This window comes from Mesoplodon bidens (assembly GCF_964165515.1).
Source record: "Mesoplodon bidens genome assembly, chromosome: 16".
Lineage (NCBI taxonomy): Eukaryota > Metazoa > Chordata > Mammalia > Artiodactyla > Ziphiidae > Mesoplodon > Mesoplodon bidens.
Genome location: NC_138173.1, coordinates 38137801 through 38156009, shown reverse-complemented (window position 1 = coordinate 38156009; position 18209 = coordinate 38137801). Strand labels below are relative to the sequence as shown.

Sequence of the window (18209 nt, the reverse complement as noted above, 5' to 3'; positions counted from 1 at the left end):
ATACAGAGGCAACCGCCCATGCCAGTTCAACACAGCTTGCTCACCCAGCAAACCACCTATCAGCTGAGGTGCTGCTTCCTTGTTCTGAAAAGAACGCAGCAACAATTCAGAGGAAGTAAAGTTCTCCCAATACTCTCTTGGCCGGTAAGTTCCTACAGCCGAGAAGGATAGGTTTAAATTCATTCTCTGATCTGGCTAGTACACCAGTGGGGTTTAAATCCAGTTTGACAGCAAAACTTAAGATCCACCTAAAGCTGGTAATTAACCCACATGGGTAATGTGTGCACATGGTCAGAAGTCTGGCATTAAAATATCTCCCCTATCAAACAGGGAGGCATCACAGAGAGCGTTTATGGAAATGCTTGGGAGTTCCCACACCTTAATGAGTCATTTGTATATCACCTATTCTCTATTTTGATACCTTCTGATGTTCTAATCCTCCCATATTTGTATTTTCAGTACTCCTAGGACATTTCCTAATGAGTCACTTTCTCCACAGCTAAATAGGCCTCAACATCTCTCTTATGGGCAAACATGTCAGAAGTTTCTGTTCACTTCAGGCACCAAGCAATCTCATGCAATTCACTGCAGTGATTTACAAACTATAGGTCTACTTGTGATCACAAACAGAGATACTACCATTTCACACTTCTCCCCAGTTATTTCCTTTGCTTTAAAGTAGGAGCTGATAGAACATACTTAAAATTATCTCAGTAAAAACCTTGTGAACTCTTTTAAAGCCTATGATTTTTTCCTTTGGAAGTTTTCCAGTGAGGATGGGCAGTTCAGAGAGGCTAAAATCAGAATCGCAGACACAAACAACACAAACATATGATGTGCCTAAAGTCACAGTGACTAAGCATACAAATATTTCATTAAATGTAAATCCCAACATCCAAGCTTACTTTAAAATACAATCTTCTAGCTAGTGGGAAGCAGTCGCATAGCACCGGGAGATCAGATCGGTACTTTGTGACCGCCTGGAGGGGTGGGATAGGGAGGGTGGGAGACGCAAGAGGGAAGGGATATGGGAACAGATGTATATGTATAACTGATTCATTTTGTTATAAAGCAGAAACTAACACACCATTGTGAAGCAACTATACTCCAATAAAGTTGTAAAAATAAATGAATAAATAAATAAAATAAAATACAATCTTCTTTAACAAATGACCTAATATTTAAAAATGGATACCCAAAAGGTTTAGTAAAGTTACTAAAATATAACAGGAGATAAATATCACAATATGAATAAAAACACATTAAAAGGCTCAAATGGAATAGTATTCAAGTACTTACCAAGTGCCACTTTCAAATTTGTAATTTACTCTTTCTGGATCTGAAAACCTGTGATCTAAAATAAGAACATACAAGTCATCATTTTAGCTATCAGGGAGACAAAGCCGAGGGGGCGGGTGGTGGCGATTCAGAAGTATAGGCGAGGGAAAGTGGATGGGATCAGATACTAAGCGCGCATTGTTACAACACCAATACTTACTATAAGGGTCTGAAATCATTGCTAAAATTATATTTCCCATATCTTCAACTTGACAGGCTCCATACCGGGAGGCTGAACTATTCTTCTCAAAATTTAAACCTGGGAGATTAAGTTAAGGAAACATTTGGGGGAGGTAAAATGAGGTTGCTTTTACCCAAAATTAAACTCTCATGGAGCCAAGAAGCCAAGTGAAATGCATCTAGGTTGACAATTCTTTGAAATCTCAGAATAGCTGCTTCCCATCAGTCTGGACTTCACCCAGGCTTCCTGAAGTGTCCAATTGCCCTATTGGGCTAAGACGGCCAAATCAATCCTGTCCTGAGGATTACCAGGAATAATAATAATAACACCAGGAATAAAATGTTTATTGAGCAAATGCATGAATATTGAGCACTTTTAGCGTCAAACCATGAAGCATACAACAAAGTTAACAGAATTCCTATCCTGTCTTTACAACACACACAAGGCAATGACCATGCTGACTTAAAGATACAGTTACATCCTTCAAGATCACAAGGTATTAAATGACTTTTTTAAGCCTAATGTTCAAAACACTTCAGATTACTGAAGACATATCTATGACTCCATTTTTATCCAGAACTCCCTTCTAGAAGATTTTTGGAACCTCATAACACAGCCATCTTGGATGACAGCAAATACTTGTCCTTTTAGAGTACATGTGTAGGAACGGTTCAAACACTCAGAGCCAACAATGGCCAATGTAGCTTCTGATTAAGTAAGTACACTGTTTGGGTAAGCCAGGAAACATGGCTTTTAAAGAAATGCATGGCTCAAGTTGGGATTGAGGGTGCAACCAGAAGAGATTTCCATAAAGTTTTGCGTAAGTTTTATAATGTAGTACAATGCACATAACAAATAATACTATGGGACTCTATCTTTTCTTGAGTTTAAAATGAAAACAGCCATCTGAGTGGTGGTTATTAAGATGTTTGCCTTATTTTATAACAATGTTTCCTGACTGGTATTTTGTAAAATAAGGGTAAAAAATGAAGACAAATATTAAGAAAAAGTCGGTAGGTACTATTTTACTGCAAACAAAGAGGATACAATGTAAAAACAACTCAGAGATTTCTCCCCACCAAGAATTATAGCCAGTCTTCTGAATGAGTAATATTCTATTCTATTCTCAATTCAAAATTCCTTTCTATTTCATCCCCACAGCTTCCTCTTGTCTTTCTCCAGTAAAGAGACATGCTAAGCAAATTCATTTGTGGGTCGTCTCTCAACCGGTTACATTTCTCTGTAGTTAAATATGCTACATGTAGAAAGGCAGCCATATGTTCCTTGGCAAATTACTTAACCCCACTAAACTTCAGCTTATCTGTAAAGCCAAAGCTGTGATAATCCTTACCTCCCTGGGCTCTTGTGAAGATTAAATGAGGTAAAACAAGCCCAGGACACAACGCAGGCATTTAATACGTGATGCTCTCCCAGCTCTTCCTAGAACCCTCAGGTGACCAACTTTCATAACTTATGATAATCACACTTTAACAGGGTCACATTTATGACTAAAAAATCTGAACTCACCAGATGCCTATTTGTATGCTCACAGGATAATCATCAAGCTAAAATGGTGGATAATTTCTGCATTTCCCCCTGCAATCCCACCCTTTACATCAATCATCTAGAGATGAAATAAATGTGCTGCCCACTGAGGGATTAGAAAATCAATCCCAGGAGATGTTCAAGCAACAGAGCAATGACCACTGACTGGGGTCATTAAAATGATTCTCCTTGGGAAGCTGTACTATAAAGTATTTATTAATTCAGCGCCATTTTCAAAGGACATAATGATAGGACAGAAAAACTGGAGCCAAAGGATGAAGATGCTTTAGGGAGACAACAGCCCTAAGTTTTCTGGGGAGATGGGAGGGACTTTATGGATCCTTACAGAACTAAGAAAGAAGAGCTGTGACTAGCTATAGTTTATCATGTAAACTCTGCCACCAAATGTCTGGAACCCTGCAATTCTAATAACACTTTCAGCCTCGTAAGGGCATACAATGAAGTAAAGAGAAACATATCCAAGAAATGGAGACCAATGCCATTGCATAAGCCAGTGTTCCTCAACCTCAGCATTAGCGGCACATAGGGCAGATAATTCTTTGTTGAGGGGTGGGGCAGTGTCCTGTGTACTGTAGGATTTTTAGTAGCATGCTGACCCCTACCTACCTCCAGTAATAACAATTTAAAATGTCTCCTGGGCTTCCCTGGTGGCGCAGTGGTTGAGAGTCCGCCTGCCGATGCAGGGGACACGGGTTCGTGCCCCGGTCCGGGAAGATCCCACATGCCGCGGAGCGCCTGGGCCCGTGAGCCATGGCTGCTGAGCCTGCGCGTCCGGAGCCTGTGCTCCGCAACGGGAGAGGCTGCAACAGTGATAGGCCCGCGTACCGCAAAAAAAAAAAAAAAAAAAAAAAAAAGTCTCCAGACATTGTCAAATGTCCCCAGGTGGGTAAAACCCAGCCCAGGTTGAGAACCGAAGGTATAAGCCGATATCTCCCAAGAGTGGCAACTTGACCCCTTACCATCTATCGATTCAGAGAAAACTTTTACATGTAGGAGACAATTAGTAGACAGAAATTTTGAAGAAATCTGACCAAGGAAACACTGCATAAGGACCAACCTGATGCTGTGGCAAAACCCCTATCAGCAGAGACAAACACAAACACACACACACACACACACACACACACACACACGCACGCACGCATACCCTACACGGTAAGGAACATGGATGAAAACACAGCAAGAGTCAACCCTTGATCCTCACCTTATTTTTGTGCAGCCCAGAGAAAAGTATAGCTTTTACATTTTTTAAAGGATTGTAAAGAATGAGCAGAGACTGTACGTGGCCTGCAAAAAACTAAAACATTGACTCTTTAGCCCTTTACTGAAAAAGTCTGCTCACTTCTGACCTAGAGGAATGAAAATTGCCGAAAATAGAGAATGCCACAGGAATGTTTGCCACATCGTAACCTTCTATCCCAAAACAGAATCTTGGGGGAAAATTAAGCTTTGAAGGAATTGGAAACTATATTCAATTCAAACCAGTTTTTTCTCCTCTATCAATGACAAGAGGCATAAGCCTTCTCACCTTTGCTCAGGTAACTCCCCTATAAAACGCTCTTATCTTCTTAATCGCTTAACCAGATTAGACCATGGATCACTCCCACTCAGCACCAAAGTCTTCCCTAACCGCTCTAGGTCACAACCATTAAGTTAAGAGTTGATTAGATACTATTCCTATAAAATATTACTCTCTTCAACTGTATTATGCATTTCCTGAGCACAGGTCTGCTTTCCTCTGATCTCTTTCCATCTACCACAGCACCTATTACTTCTAAGACTCTACTGACATAAATGATGGCATTTACTACACACCATTTTGTGCCAAACACTGTCTATTTCCTCCTATTTTTGCAGTAGCCCTGCCAGGTAGATAACAATAAAACCAAACAGATGAAGAAACTAGGATTGAGAGAAGTTCTGTAACTCATTCAAGTTTCCCAGCTCTGATCTGACAATGTGTCTGTAATTCCCTGCACCAAGATAAGAAGCTTTGCTTAATTTGTTTTGTTTTGAGCAACAGTTTGTGAGAATCTTTCTAAATGTATGATATGAAAGCCAAGTGAAAAAGATAGCTAAAAAGCAACAATGTAAAGTATCCTGTCTGTGTAGAATAGATTTGTAGCTGAAGAATTATATTACTGAAGTCTACTTTTTAAATTAAGAATATGTTCTAGACATTTGGCTAACTTGGTCCCACGTAACACGTCCTAACATGTTTCCCTTCAAGTCATCACACACCAGGAAGATCAGCAGCTCTAAACTCCCAGCAACTTTTAAAAGTCACCCAACCTCCTGCATGCCCAAACCGCCCACCCACTCACTGTCTTCGGAAGATTCATTCAGTTTTTCATAATTCTTACCAGAATGTAGCATGAACAACAAATAAACGGGAGTGAGAAAAAACTTCTAGTATCAATTCTTTCTCCTATCAATTTATAATTATATATTGAATTACTTGCTGCACGTCCGATCTTGAGAGAAGGAAAGATGAGTCTGTGCCTCCTGATTTATGGTTGTCATGCAACTTAGTCATTCTGCCCTTGAGGCAGCCACAACAGCACCAACAGGCTTAGCCAGCTTTGCAAATGAGAAACGCCATGAGGAAACAGGAAGAGTAAAGCCAGACATGGTGGGAACAAAATGAGCATGTCAGGGTAAAACTGAGCAAATTGATGCATTTACACAGAACCTTCGCCTATAGTTGAACAGAAGGAACGTTTCCTTAGTGCCACAAGTCCATCAATATTAATTTATCCATTCAAAAGAAGCTACCTTTTCTGACTGTGGAAAATGGACACATTTGGTTTCAGAACACTCAATTTTCCCTAGTAAATAACCTCTCTTTAAAACTAAGTTCTTAGTTTCTATCTAAAAGAAGCACACATAGGGGACTTCCCTGGTGGTCCAGTGGTTAAGAATCCACCTTCCAGTGCAGAGGATGCAGGTTCAACCCCTGGTTGGGGGACTAAGATCCCACAAGCCACGGGGCAACCGAGCCCACACGCCGCAACTACTGAGCCCTCGAGCAACAACTAGGGAGTCCTGTGCCACAACTACTGAGCCCACACACTCTGGAGCCCACGCACCATAACTAGAGAGAAGCCTGTACACCGCAACTAGAGAAGATCCCACATGCCACAACTAAGACCCGACGCAGCCAAAATAAATAAATAAAAAATTAAAAATAAATAAAAATCAAAGAAGCACACATATAAAATAAATACACTGTGGAAAATTAAGTTTAAACTATGTTAAAATTGCATCCCAATTCAAAGTTCCAACTCAAAGCCATTTTTCATTGCCATTAAACACCGCCCCCCCCAACAAGGACAACAAGTTTGTTTCTTCCCCTTCTACTGTTTACTCTTTTATAAGAGTAACACAACTGCCCATATTGCCAGACATTTTCAATAAAATTCCTGTGCTAAAGGAACAAAGGAATAGCAAGCATAAAATGTCATGAGAAAAGTTGAAATCGCGCTCCAACTAAGAAACGAATTTCCTACAATTATGTGAAGGAAAAAACAGAAAGTGATAAATTACCCTTATAGGAGTTGTATGATTTAAAAAAAGGTTCTAGGGACTTTTCGACTTTCCCTAGTGGTTAGGACTCCATGCTTCCACTGCAGGGGGAAGGGTATGACCCCTAGTAGGGGAACTAAGATCCCTCAAACCTGCCGCATGGCCAAATAAATAAATAAAATAAAAAACAGGTTCTATAAATAACCTGCTATATTTTAAAATGAGATTTGAAAGAAGCAAATCAAGAATGCCAGTGTAAAAGAATGTAACTAAGAGCCAAAGCAACAAAAACTTTCTTTATACCAGTAATAAATGCTGGGGAATCTAAAACCATAGTTTTAACTCTATTCTTCAGAAGCTTACTCTTTCCAAGGGGGGGAAAAACAAACAACAAAAAAGCGAGATCCAGGGCTTCCCTGGTGGCGCAGTGGTTGAGAGTCTGCCCGCCGATGCAGGCGACACGGGTTCGTGCCCCGGTCCGGGAGGATCCCACATGCCGCGGAGCAGCCGGGCCCATGAGCCATGGCCGCTGAGCCTGTGCGTCCGGAGCCTGTGCTCCGCAACGGGAGAGGCCACAACAGTGAGAGGCCCGCGTACCGCAAGAAAAACAAACAAACAGACAAACAAACAAAGCGAGATCCATCCTACCAAATATGACTTCAGGAGGTATTATTGTTAACAAAGCGCAAAACTGACAAGTCAATTATACCTTCGAAGAAATAAGCTAAAAGTAGGAACTAATGCAAAAAAAAAAAAGATAAAAATTTCTACTTTAGAAAAATACATTTATATGGCATAAATAAATTAGGAAAGGGAGACTCCATGATAATGTCTTCCAAAGCCTTCTAAAACAAAAAAACTGTCCTGAAATTCCCAAACTCGCATTTTAAAAGTAAATTATTTTATAATCAAGATAAACCACACAAAATTAACATAACAAGTCTGAGTGCTGGCCAAGAATATACAGTATTTCTAGTCACCTAACGTATTACAGACCACATACCAGAGTATTCGCCAGTTTGGCTCACATCATACCGATGTGGTACCAAAGATAATTTCTTCTCCCCTCTAGCCAACAAGGTCAACTACTAACCCAACTTAACTGTACACTTGGTGATAGTTAAAATCCCTTTCATACGCAGAAAGGTGCCAAGGAGGATTCAGCATCTGCCTCCACTTTTTAAAGAAGAGCAATGACGGTTTTGCGACTGCAAAGGCCCAGTTCAACCAGTCATAACAAATAAGTAGGTAGTTCAGAATGAACCACACTCGCACACACTATTTTTACAAATGGAGAAGCTAAACCCTGAAGCTTACCTGTACTAACGTGTAGCTGATGTTTTAAAAGGTCTATAACCAGTTTCACGAAAGATTAGAAAAAAATTTTTTAGGTGTAAGATAGTTTAGATAAGGTCTTAAATCAATAAGGAAGTCCTTTCAGAGTCTTTGGCAGACGGCTTTCTTCTTTGGAGACATGCTGCAACCCAGTCAACACTGGAGAGCACATAGTAGGGCAGGCAGTGGCTGAGTGGTTGCATGTACTAGCTCATCATTCCCTGCAATAGTTACGCCCATTTTAAGATGGGAAAACTGGGGCTGAGAGGTACAGTAAATTCATCCCCAGCAAATCTGACTCCAGAGCTCATGTTCTTAACCACTCTGGAACTAAGGCTATTATCTCCATCTTTAATATATGGGAAAAACTTGTCCTCGTCACTGTGTCAGTAGCATGCCCACAGAAACACATATCGTACACCCCCAACAAGAAGTGGTGAAACACAAACACAGGGAAAGACACACACACCCCTACTAACACTTGGATGGGTAGACAAGAGTGGTTTAGTGATTTTTTTTTTTTTTGCCCTGTTAATGGAAAGCTGCACTAGTGAAACGGCATATGCTTATAATATCAAACAGCACATATGGATGCAATACCCTACAACCAGATTGAAAGTTTACAAAATTAACTTCCCTTTTCTCCTGAATAGTTTAGTCTCAGGAAACATAGACTCTAAATTTATAAGGGAGATAATCTATTTAAATAGCCAACCCCACCCTCAGATAATCTTTATAAATTCTAGAATATTATCCCCTAGTTAACAAGCAGACTGTTTGCAGTCAGACTCAGGTTCAAATGTTGACACTTTTAACTTAAGGTAAAATCTCTAAGCCTCAGTTTCCCTAGCTATGAAAAGGGGGCAATACCTCCTCCACTGGGCTCTTGGGAGGCTATTGATGGGAAAAATAGTAAGCACCCAGTTGATAGATAGTTCTCTTCTTTCACCTGCTCTCTGGACAAGGCCATACTTCATTTAAATTGAGTTCTTAGTAAAGGCTTGGCAAAATGAAATAAACACAACGGTAGAGGTCTTGATTAAGGAGAATAAATCAGCTCATGAGTTACAAAGCTAACAAAAAATAGGTTAAACCAGGAGGAAGTAATTCCATCCAATACTGTGGGGGAAATAGGTTTGTTTTTTTAAAAAAACAGATAAGTCATTATACAAATAGCCTCATAATCAAAATGTACTTTCAGCAGGGGACAACTAGCATTAATTTCCCCAAGGGATCTATGATAAATTTCTTCCTTTAAACAAAAAAAAAATCACATCGGCCTCAATTTCTATCATCACACCCTCACCACCTCACATGATTAAGTAAAAAGCTTACAAAATGCCACCCACAGTTCACCTGCTAAATGAGGTCTTCTTTCCAGCTAGGACTGCATAACTCAAAGCAGGTAACAAAACTGCAGCTGGAATAACTCTGAGGATCAACACTAACACCAGAAATGGTTTTAGAACCATCACAAAGACAAAAGAGGAAAATATTTGCTAAAATAAGAACAAAGACTGCATTCAAGAAATGCCTAAACCTTTTTCTTTTATCAAAGTGGTCATACTGCTTCATTTACATAGCACCCACGGTTCACAAAGCTTTCACTGGGGACTACTTGAGATAAAAGTGAGGCTTGGAGAAGGCCAGTAACTTTCCCAAGGAAGCAAAGCTGCAAATTCTCTTACTTGTTCCTTTCTGAGGGTTGGCAAGAGTCTCTCTCCCTCCCCCGCTGGCTACCTGGTGGAACAGGTAATCCCTCTGGAGCAAATGACTCTCCATCTACTTGGCAAAACCATCAAGGATGCGTAATGAGTACCTTTATGTTTCCAAATCCAGTGCCATTTCCATATTAGAAAGGAAAATGTTTAGTGGTCTGAGAGAATTGGACAGCTCTTTAGTTCAGACATTGTAGAAATCCTCTGCACAGTCAAATATGGTATGATTGTCTTTGACCTGAGGAATTAGTTTGATGGCTTAGTCAGGGAAATAATGAATCCTCTGACTAAGAGTCATAAAGTAACTGATCACAGCAGCAACATATAACAAAAACCACAGATAGAAAGGCTTAATAACATTTCTTACCCGTTAAATGGGAAAGAAGTATGCAAATAAAACACTAATAAAAACATTTAAGATTAAAATCCACTTTGGGGGGAATTCCCTGGCAGTCTAGAGGTTAGGACTCCACTCTTGCACTGCAGGGGCCATGGGATCCTTCCCTGGTCAGGGAACTAAGATCCCCACATTCCATGCGGTGCGGCCAAAAACAAAAAAATAAAACAAAAACAAAAATCCACTTTTTGATTGGCAATAAAACTATAAAAGCTAAGACTTCCAATGTAAGTCCAAAGAAACTAGGCCAAAATTAGGTTATTTTAAAATAAACAGAAAAATTCCCTAATTTTTCAATGAATGCATTACTTAATGGTCATGAGATCCTTCCTCAAATGTCAGGTGTTATATGCCTGAAATGAAGCCCAGCTTAGCTTTATTCACAATTCACCTGTTTACTGTAGTCAAATATTTCTGATTTTCATCTCCATGGTACTTGAAAAAAAACTGCCAACAAACAGTTATAGAGCTAGGATAAAAAGCAATGACAGAAAAAATAATCAGCATAGCATCTTACCCATTCACCTTAGGTCACCTTTAAGGTCAGATAATTCAAAAACTATATAAAAGTACATAGTACTTTTAAAAAGTATGTATGTGTTGTGTAGGTAATACAGCATAGAGCAAGTAAAAAGCCCAGGTTACCATACTGAAGATATTTACTAATAACCCCAAATCGTATATACATGAAGCTCTTAAGAAGAAACCACGGAGAAAAAAAAAAAGGTAACCTTTAAACAAGCTCTCTGAACTGTGAACACATTGAGAAAACCGAAATACCTAAATATAAGAACCTCTTATTTGTAGCTATGGAAATTTTTACTAATATCTGACCTACAATTACTAGGGAAAGATTTTCTTTGCTAAAAGAGAAAACAGAGCAGTCAGGGATAAACGGTTCTTAATATACTCTTTCCTACTCAAGTTGTCTTTTGCTAAATTAAGATAACTTATTAAACTTTCCCTTCAATATCTACTAATACTTTGCCAGAATTTTTCATTCTCTATTTTGTACCAGCACATTAAATGGTTTAGCATTCGCTATAGATGGGATTGTGTCCCTCCCCAAAATTCATGTGTTTAAGCCCTAAACCCCAATGTGACTGTATCTGGGGATAGAGTACTTAGGAGGCAATTAAAGTTAAATGAGGCCGTAAGGAAGGGGCCCTAATCTGTTAGGCCTGTGGCCTTATAAAGAGAGGAAAAGAAAGACACCTCTCCCAACACTCCTGGCCACGCCACTCCCCCTACCCCCCATTTGAGACACAGGGAAGAGGCAGCTCTCTGAAAGACAGAAACTGCCCTCACCAGAAGTCAACCATGCTGCCACCCTGATCCTGGACTTCCCATACTCCAGAACTGTGAGAAAATAAATATCTGTTGCTAATAAACCACCCGGTCTATGGTATCTGTTATGGCAGCCTGAGCTAATTCATACAGCATTTAAACCAACAAAACACATAGCAAGTTTTTCTACTGTCCCAACCTTCTAATGAAACTCTTGTAAGAATTCACTCAAATGAGCTTATTCTACCCTTCTCCCAGCACTGCTGGGAGCTAAACCAGTAATTAACTAGTGGCTAAATCAGCGACACCAAAATTCTAGCTACCTATTTCCAAGAAGAAGGCAAATAAAATGGGTTTGATCTGTTTACAAATGGTTAGGAAAAATACCCAAACCATCTTTTTCATCAAGAAATTTTGAAATAAAACAAAAACCAAGCTTTAGCACCTGAAAATGGGTGAGAAATTTTTAGAATAAACATCTATACCCCCATGTTCATGAATATAACTTGAATCTGACTTCATGATGATTCTCATAGTGGCTTTGGGCGAGTCCCCAACACTTCTATTACTCAGTGTTACATCTGATATGTTAGCACATGACTCTTATTAGTTAGCACTTTAAAGACTTACTGGATGAAAGATGATGGGTCATTCATGACAAGATTTGTGATTATAAAATTTACTTTTACAATACATAATGCATCAGATATATTTTCTGGGTAATGAAAGAATTTGGGGTAAAATCTCAGCTTCATTTTATCACCTCAAAAGATGGCTTGTAATAATTACCACAATCTACTTGTATTTGACAAACCCAGAGAAGGTTAAAAGGGGTGCCAATGAACAGCTGTTTGTCCAGAGTATACATCCAAACTTTAAAAAATTCTTATCCATTCAAAAGAAGATGAAATAAACCCTAAAACCAAGAAGAAGTGGCCTTAGAATTGGCAAAGAATGTGGTCTTCACATTCATCAATTCGTCAACTGAAAAAACAAAACAAAACCACTCCCATAATCCAAAATTGAATTCTATTTTAGATGTGTTCACCTAACAAAAATCCATGTCTAAATCACTATTCAAATTCAGTAAATTATAACTACTTTGAAAGATGCCAGTAATTGCACCATTTTTCCTAGCACAGTAGACAAATTTTGGACAAGTCAATTTTCATACACTGTCAAAGTTAAAAATGTTTCAAAGTTTCTTGAATTGCCATTTTTTTTCTGGAGCTGTCTTTTCAAATGATTCCTGGGTCATCACTTAAAGGATACACTCTGTCATTGCTGCAACATCCAGTTTATCAATATCAGGTGAACCAGGGCAACACTTCTTAAACTCTTTCCGAAGATCAAAAAAGGAATAGAAGCATTCAGGCAATAATACATTCTGAGGAAGGACAAGGTAGACACTGTTAACTAGATAAATTTAGTTCAGTGATTCCTTAAAGATTAGGAACCTAAGAATTGAATCTAAGTATATTTTACCACAATTAAAAAAAATATTTTTAAATTAAACATTAGAACGTCTTCATTTTCTGTTACAGTATTACATCCTACATAAAAGTCTCATGGGAAAAAAAATTCATCTTATTTTAAGGCAACAGATTATTCATTTGTTCTCCATTATGTATTCCATTCAAAACAGTTCTGAAGCTATAAAACATTGGGCTATTATATTTTCTGTTTGCTAACATTATGTACTTTGTCTAGCCATAATTATTTTAGACCATCTGTATTTTCACGCAGCAGTATTAGCCCTCAGTTTTCATACACATGCATATGTTTACAATACATGTCTCGACATAGGATTCTATGTGTTTATCAAAATTTAGTTTTCTATTAAAACCTAGTAGTTTAAAATACTGGGTTCTAATAATACATCTTCTGTGTATTAAAATTAGATTAAGATAGTAAATTCCTGATTACCTGAAGAGGATTATTTTTATGCCAAATTATAGTCCCACATTAGTTTTCCTGACCATTATTATTTTGGCTAAACCTGAGAACTCAAATTACACTTAAAGAAATATATCACAAATCTCAACGGCAAAGGAGAAATTGTTACCAGTCGTTCTGAGCTATCAGCATCACTCTTGTGGTAATTAAACAAAGCTCAACAGTCAGAGCAAATATTATACTATTGTGTCACTTTTTTTCCTTAAAAAAAAAAATCCTCGTTGAATAATTTTCAAAGTTTAATTTTGTTACACTGAATTTTGATTTTTAAAAAAATTTCAAGATACTTTGTATTCACTTATGGGGAATTTGTACATTATAAAGTCAAGGAAATAAATACTTTTTAATGTTTGTGACCCATAATATTTAAGTAATAATGTCTCTATCTAAATTTCCTTTATTGGATTCTATTAGATGTGACCTGCTCATGCTATATTTGAAATAGGTATCACTACATCATGGTGACATTTTCCAAAACAGTTACCAAAAGAACTGTGAATCTTCAAGATTACCTACAAAAATGCTTATGTAAAAGCTGTTTATAATGACAATAACTCAAATGTCCAACAATAAATGTTTGGTTTCAATAGGTATATCCATTTAAAATATTGAATATTTTATTTACTGCTTACGAAGGATACTAATGTTATATTAAATTTAAAGTAGGCTAAAAGGTTTGTGTGGTATGAATGCTCCTTGTAAAAGGAAAGCTTTTCTACAAAACTCTGAAAGAATACATTCAACTATGTTCACATTCAAAAAACCACTTCAATGTTTTCTGACTGGAAGGATTATTTTCTTTTATCTTTTACCATTTCCTTATTTTTCTGTAATGAATAGAATTATTTTCATAATGATACTAAATTAATTGTTTTAGTTTTCTTTATCAAAATCCTAATAGAAGTGGCTCAGGAAAATGTCTCAATTTTTCTCTGGAGGTTTTCCCACATCCAAAGCAGTGTACCTAAAATAACAAAAACAGCCGTTTTCCTCTAGCCCAATAGGGAAGGATTAAGTTTTATCCCTTATATGAGTTTGAGGGGAAAAAAATTCTCATATATATCTATTTCTGGATTAAGGGTATAGCAATTTGTCTAGCATTTAATTAATAAAAAGTACTCCCCCCTTTTAATCAAATAATTACTAAGGTTAATGTAAAAGGGAGTGTTTTCTTCAAGCCTCCAGATACAGGAACTTGAGTTTCTCCTTCAGACTTTTAAAACTGTCATTATACATTTAGTTCATTTCTTCCCTTTTCCCTATTGGAGTAAAAAGAAAGAAAATCTGCACTGACTACTCACTTATGACATCAATTGCCAGTCTAAACTTTTCATTGCAAGACTTACCTCACAAAGTTTCCTTAAAAATATTTTACTTCCATCTTTTCAAGTTCAGTATCTGCCTACCACAATAAAAAGTTACAGCTCTAATTAATTAAGTTGATACGATCAACTATATTAGCAATGATTGATTACACTGGGTCTGCTGTCTGTGCTCACCATTTGTTCTCAGCCCCTCAGTATTCTTCCCAGAGAGAGAAATCACATCTACAGTAAGATAGTATTTTTCTCGTTTCATACTCTTTTCCAGAAAGATAAGTAAAGGTAAAACATGGGGGTGACCCTATTGTTTTGATACAAAATTCAATCAGTTTTGAATGTTTACTTTAAGTCACACAAAGTACAGTATGCTATAACTAACATTTCACTAGTTATATGGTTAAGTCAGAGTACAAAACTTTTTAATGAAATTATTAGAACTTCAATTTAAAAGTTTAAATTGGATTTTTCTTTGCTCTTTCCTTTCTAGGATAAGGCACACAGACAGGAATATTACAATGTATTAAAATACAGTTCTACCTACTTGTTATTTTAAATGTCAAAAATTCAGCTAATATGCTTTGGAAGACAGAATGTCAAGCATCTCAAAAACTTGACATAAACAAAAAGGAAACTTTTATTAAGTCACCAAAGGGTATCTATAAAATTACTGTAATCTCAAACATCTCTATGAAAGTGTTGTGACCTTTTTATTGTGGTAAAATATACATAACACAATTTTAACCATTTGTAACACAACATGTAACACAATGTTACATGTTACCATTTGTAACACAACATGTAAACACAACACATTTTAACCATTTGTAAGTGTACAATTCAGTGGCATTAAGTACATCCACACTGTGTGCAACAATCCCCACCATCCCTTTGTCATCTTCTCAAACTGAAATTCTGTACCCATGAAATACTAACTCCTCATATGCATATTTTTAAAATGGAGAAACTTGGATAAACCATTTTTTAAGCCTCCAGTCACCCCTAACGTCCAATCGTTTTTTCGAGAAGCCAGCACTCTTACCTTCTTGGAAGCCTCAGGATGCAGGATTTGCCTGACATGAAGCTGCCCATCAGTACAGAGACAGAAGGAGGTTCCTACCCCAATATTCAGTTCATTGCTCACTGACTGGTTAAACTGAAAAGAACAAAACACACCCAGGGATGCAATGGATGCAGGATTTACAAACTCTAAAAAGTGGCCCCCCTCGGTTATAACCTGAGAAAACCGCGCTAACTGCTGTGAAGAACACCGCTGCTGGGGGCAACATTAGAAAGACTCCGTTCCCACAAACTGTGTAGCTTCCTTTATATAGGGTAGCTTTCCAGTCAATCCTCTTGTTTGCGCACAGGAGAATTTAGTAAATGCATTCTTTCTCCCATTCAACACCCACCGCCTTCTATTTTTGTGATAAATCCATTCGAGACTTTTAAGTCAGAGGTCTCATTTCATCAGCAAGTTGCCTTCTGATTACATCATTTTCTGGTGCTACTTTTTTTTATGTTAGGATGTTCTAGACTTAAGAAAGATGTCAGTTTCTGATACGAATGTGGGTAATGTGTATATAGACCACTGGAAAATCTAGTAATGCGTTTCCTGTAACACACCCCAGAAATGATAACTTTCCCCTATAATTCGCAACTCCTGTGCTAGGGCAGAAGCCGTGAGAGCGCCGGACACTCACCTGTGCACAGGTGTTTAGCGCCCCGCCCTATCCGCAATCCAGTACCCGTCGGCACCCTGGAGCAGCCGGTTTTTAGGTCACCTCAATCCCAGTAAGGGGATTCCACTACTTTCACGGTGACCCAAGGAGCAGCCTCACATGTCCGGGTCCGCAAACCCTCCCGGCGCTAGGACCAAGGCCACTAAAGAAGTACGCGGAACCGGAACCGGGCCTTTGGGAGTTCAGGAGCCGAAACCCAAGCAGGCACCTTCAGGTTCGCCCCCAGCTGGGGCCGCCTCCAGCATGCCACAGCTCGTCTACACCACAGCGCCCCCTGTCCCAGGGCTGAGCTGCAGACCCAAACCCGGCAGAGGGCTGGCGTGTCTGGGGTCTGGGTCTGGGTCTGGAGCTGGAGCGCTAGGATTCAAACTCCGCTCATCACTCAATTGGTAAAACTCGGCAGATTCTCTGGCCCCAGTAATAATTCAGGAAGTAATTCGAAAGCTATCAAGTTTTGACCCAAAGACCCTGGGAGCTGGGAGGCGAAAAGGAGCAGCGACCTCCTCGCAGAAGGTCCACCAGGGGCTGCAAGCCCGGGTCTCGCCCCTCGCTCCGGGGACACGCGTGGACCGCCCGGCGAGGGCGTGGGACCTGATAGAGTTGGGCTGGCTTGGAGGGACGCCCGGGTGGCTAAGATGGGGTGGGCGGCGCGGCCCAGGGCTGTCACCTGTCGGAGGGCTTGGTCCAGCTGCGGCGCCGAGGACAGGCTCTCGGCGTCGATCTTAGTCTCTTCTTTACAATCCTCCGTCAGCTCCAGCTGATCCGGTCTAACTAGTACTTCGTGCAACTGTCCCACCTCCGGGGGAGAAAATTAGGGGTCAATTTTCCCTTCCTCAGTTTGGGAACCTCTACCGTCGCTCTCCTTCCTTGCTCCTCTGCTGGGGCGGCCCACACCTCTCGACGGGTCTGGCCTCATAATCAAAGCTCACTTGTCGCCAGCGGCTCCAGTGGCCGAGAGGTCGTCGCAGCCCAGCCCCCAGCCCCACCCCCACCCGGATCAGGTCCGAAAGGCCCTGGAAGTGAGCACTTGGGCCCCCAGGGATCCCACCCCGCCTTCCCGGGGCGTCCCCCGTCCGGTAGAGAGCATGGCTTGGCGGCCCCCGGCCTCCCCACCTGGACCAGATTTTGGAGGACTGAAACGGTTCCAAGGCGGTTGGCCAAGAGGTTTGCTTTTATTCTGGATTCTCTAGGCCCCGGGTCCAGCCTCCCAAGTGGGCAAACAAGAGCACTTGTTTACCGACTCCCCAAACTTTTACAAGCTTTTGCCCCACTCCTATCACTTGGACAGAAACGTGGAGAAATACCTTCTTGTTGGCCAGATCCACGACTTTCCATAACAGTAGGATCAGCTCCTTCTCATCCGAGCCCAGCTTGGCCCCGGTGGCCCCAGCAGTGATTCCAAAAAGCACCACCAAGTAATCCGGAGACGCCGTCATGACGATAGGTGGGGAGGGGGAGAAGGGGGGTCGGGAGGCGGTGAGGTGAGGTGGAAGTGAGAACGAGGAAGCCTGTGCTAAAACCTCTTCTAAGAGAAAAAGAAAGAGCGACCACCCCCCCCCCTCCTCGCCGCCGCTGGTGCAAAAGGCGGTAACCAACCACCCAAGCCCACACCTGGCCCGAGCTCCACACCCAGGGCAGGAAGGGGGGTGAGAAGGAGGGCGGAGAAGCCCTGCCCTTTTTGTATTCAATTGCCCGTGCGTCTATGCAAAAAGCCTGGAGCAGGGCTGCACCCGCGGGAGGCGCGCGCAATGGCTGAAAGCTTTTCTGTTTTGGGATGTGGCTCTACCTGCCCGCCCCTTCCCCCTCCCCCACGTGGTGCAGGTAGGAGACACCTGGCGGCGCCTG

At 40.2% G+C, this 18209-nt stretch overlaps 1 protein-coding gene across 3 annotated transcripts in view; it reads right to left on the bottom strand.

Annotated features, from left to right (window-relative positions):
* ESRP1 (epithelial splicing regulatory protein 1) overlaps positions 1-17894 on the bottom strand; it is a 60063-nt gene extending 42169 nt beyond the window's left edge. For all 3 annotated transcript variants that reach the window (XM_081258234.1, XM_081258236.1, XM_081258235.1), the window contains exons 1-6: positions 17669-17894; positions 17032-17160; positions 15665-15778; positions 12620-12734; positions 1499-1597; positions 1300-1354 (exon numbers count right to left, since the gene is read on the bottom strand). In XM_081258234.1, the coding sequence (XP_081114360.1) occupies positions 1300-1354; positions 1499-1597; positions 12620-12734; positions 15665-15778; positions 17032-17160; positions 17669-17800 (644 nt within the window). In that variant the 5' untranslated portion in view covers positions 17801-17894. The remainder of the gene's footprint in view (positions 1-1299; positions 1355-1498; positions 1598-12619; positions 12735-15664; positions 15779-17031; positions 17161-17668) is intronic.
* Positions 17895-18209: the final 315 nt, after the last annotated feature.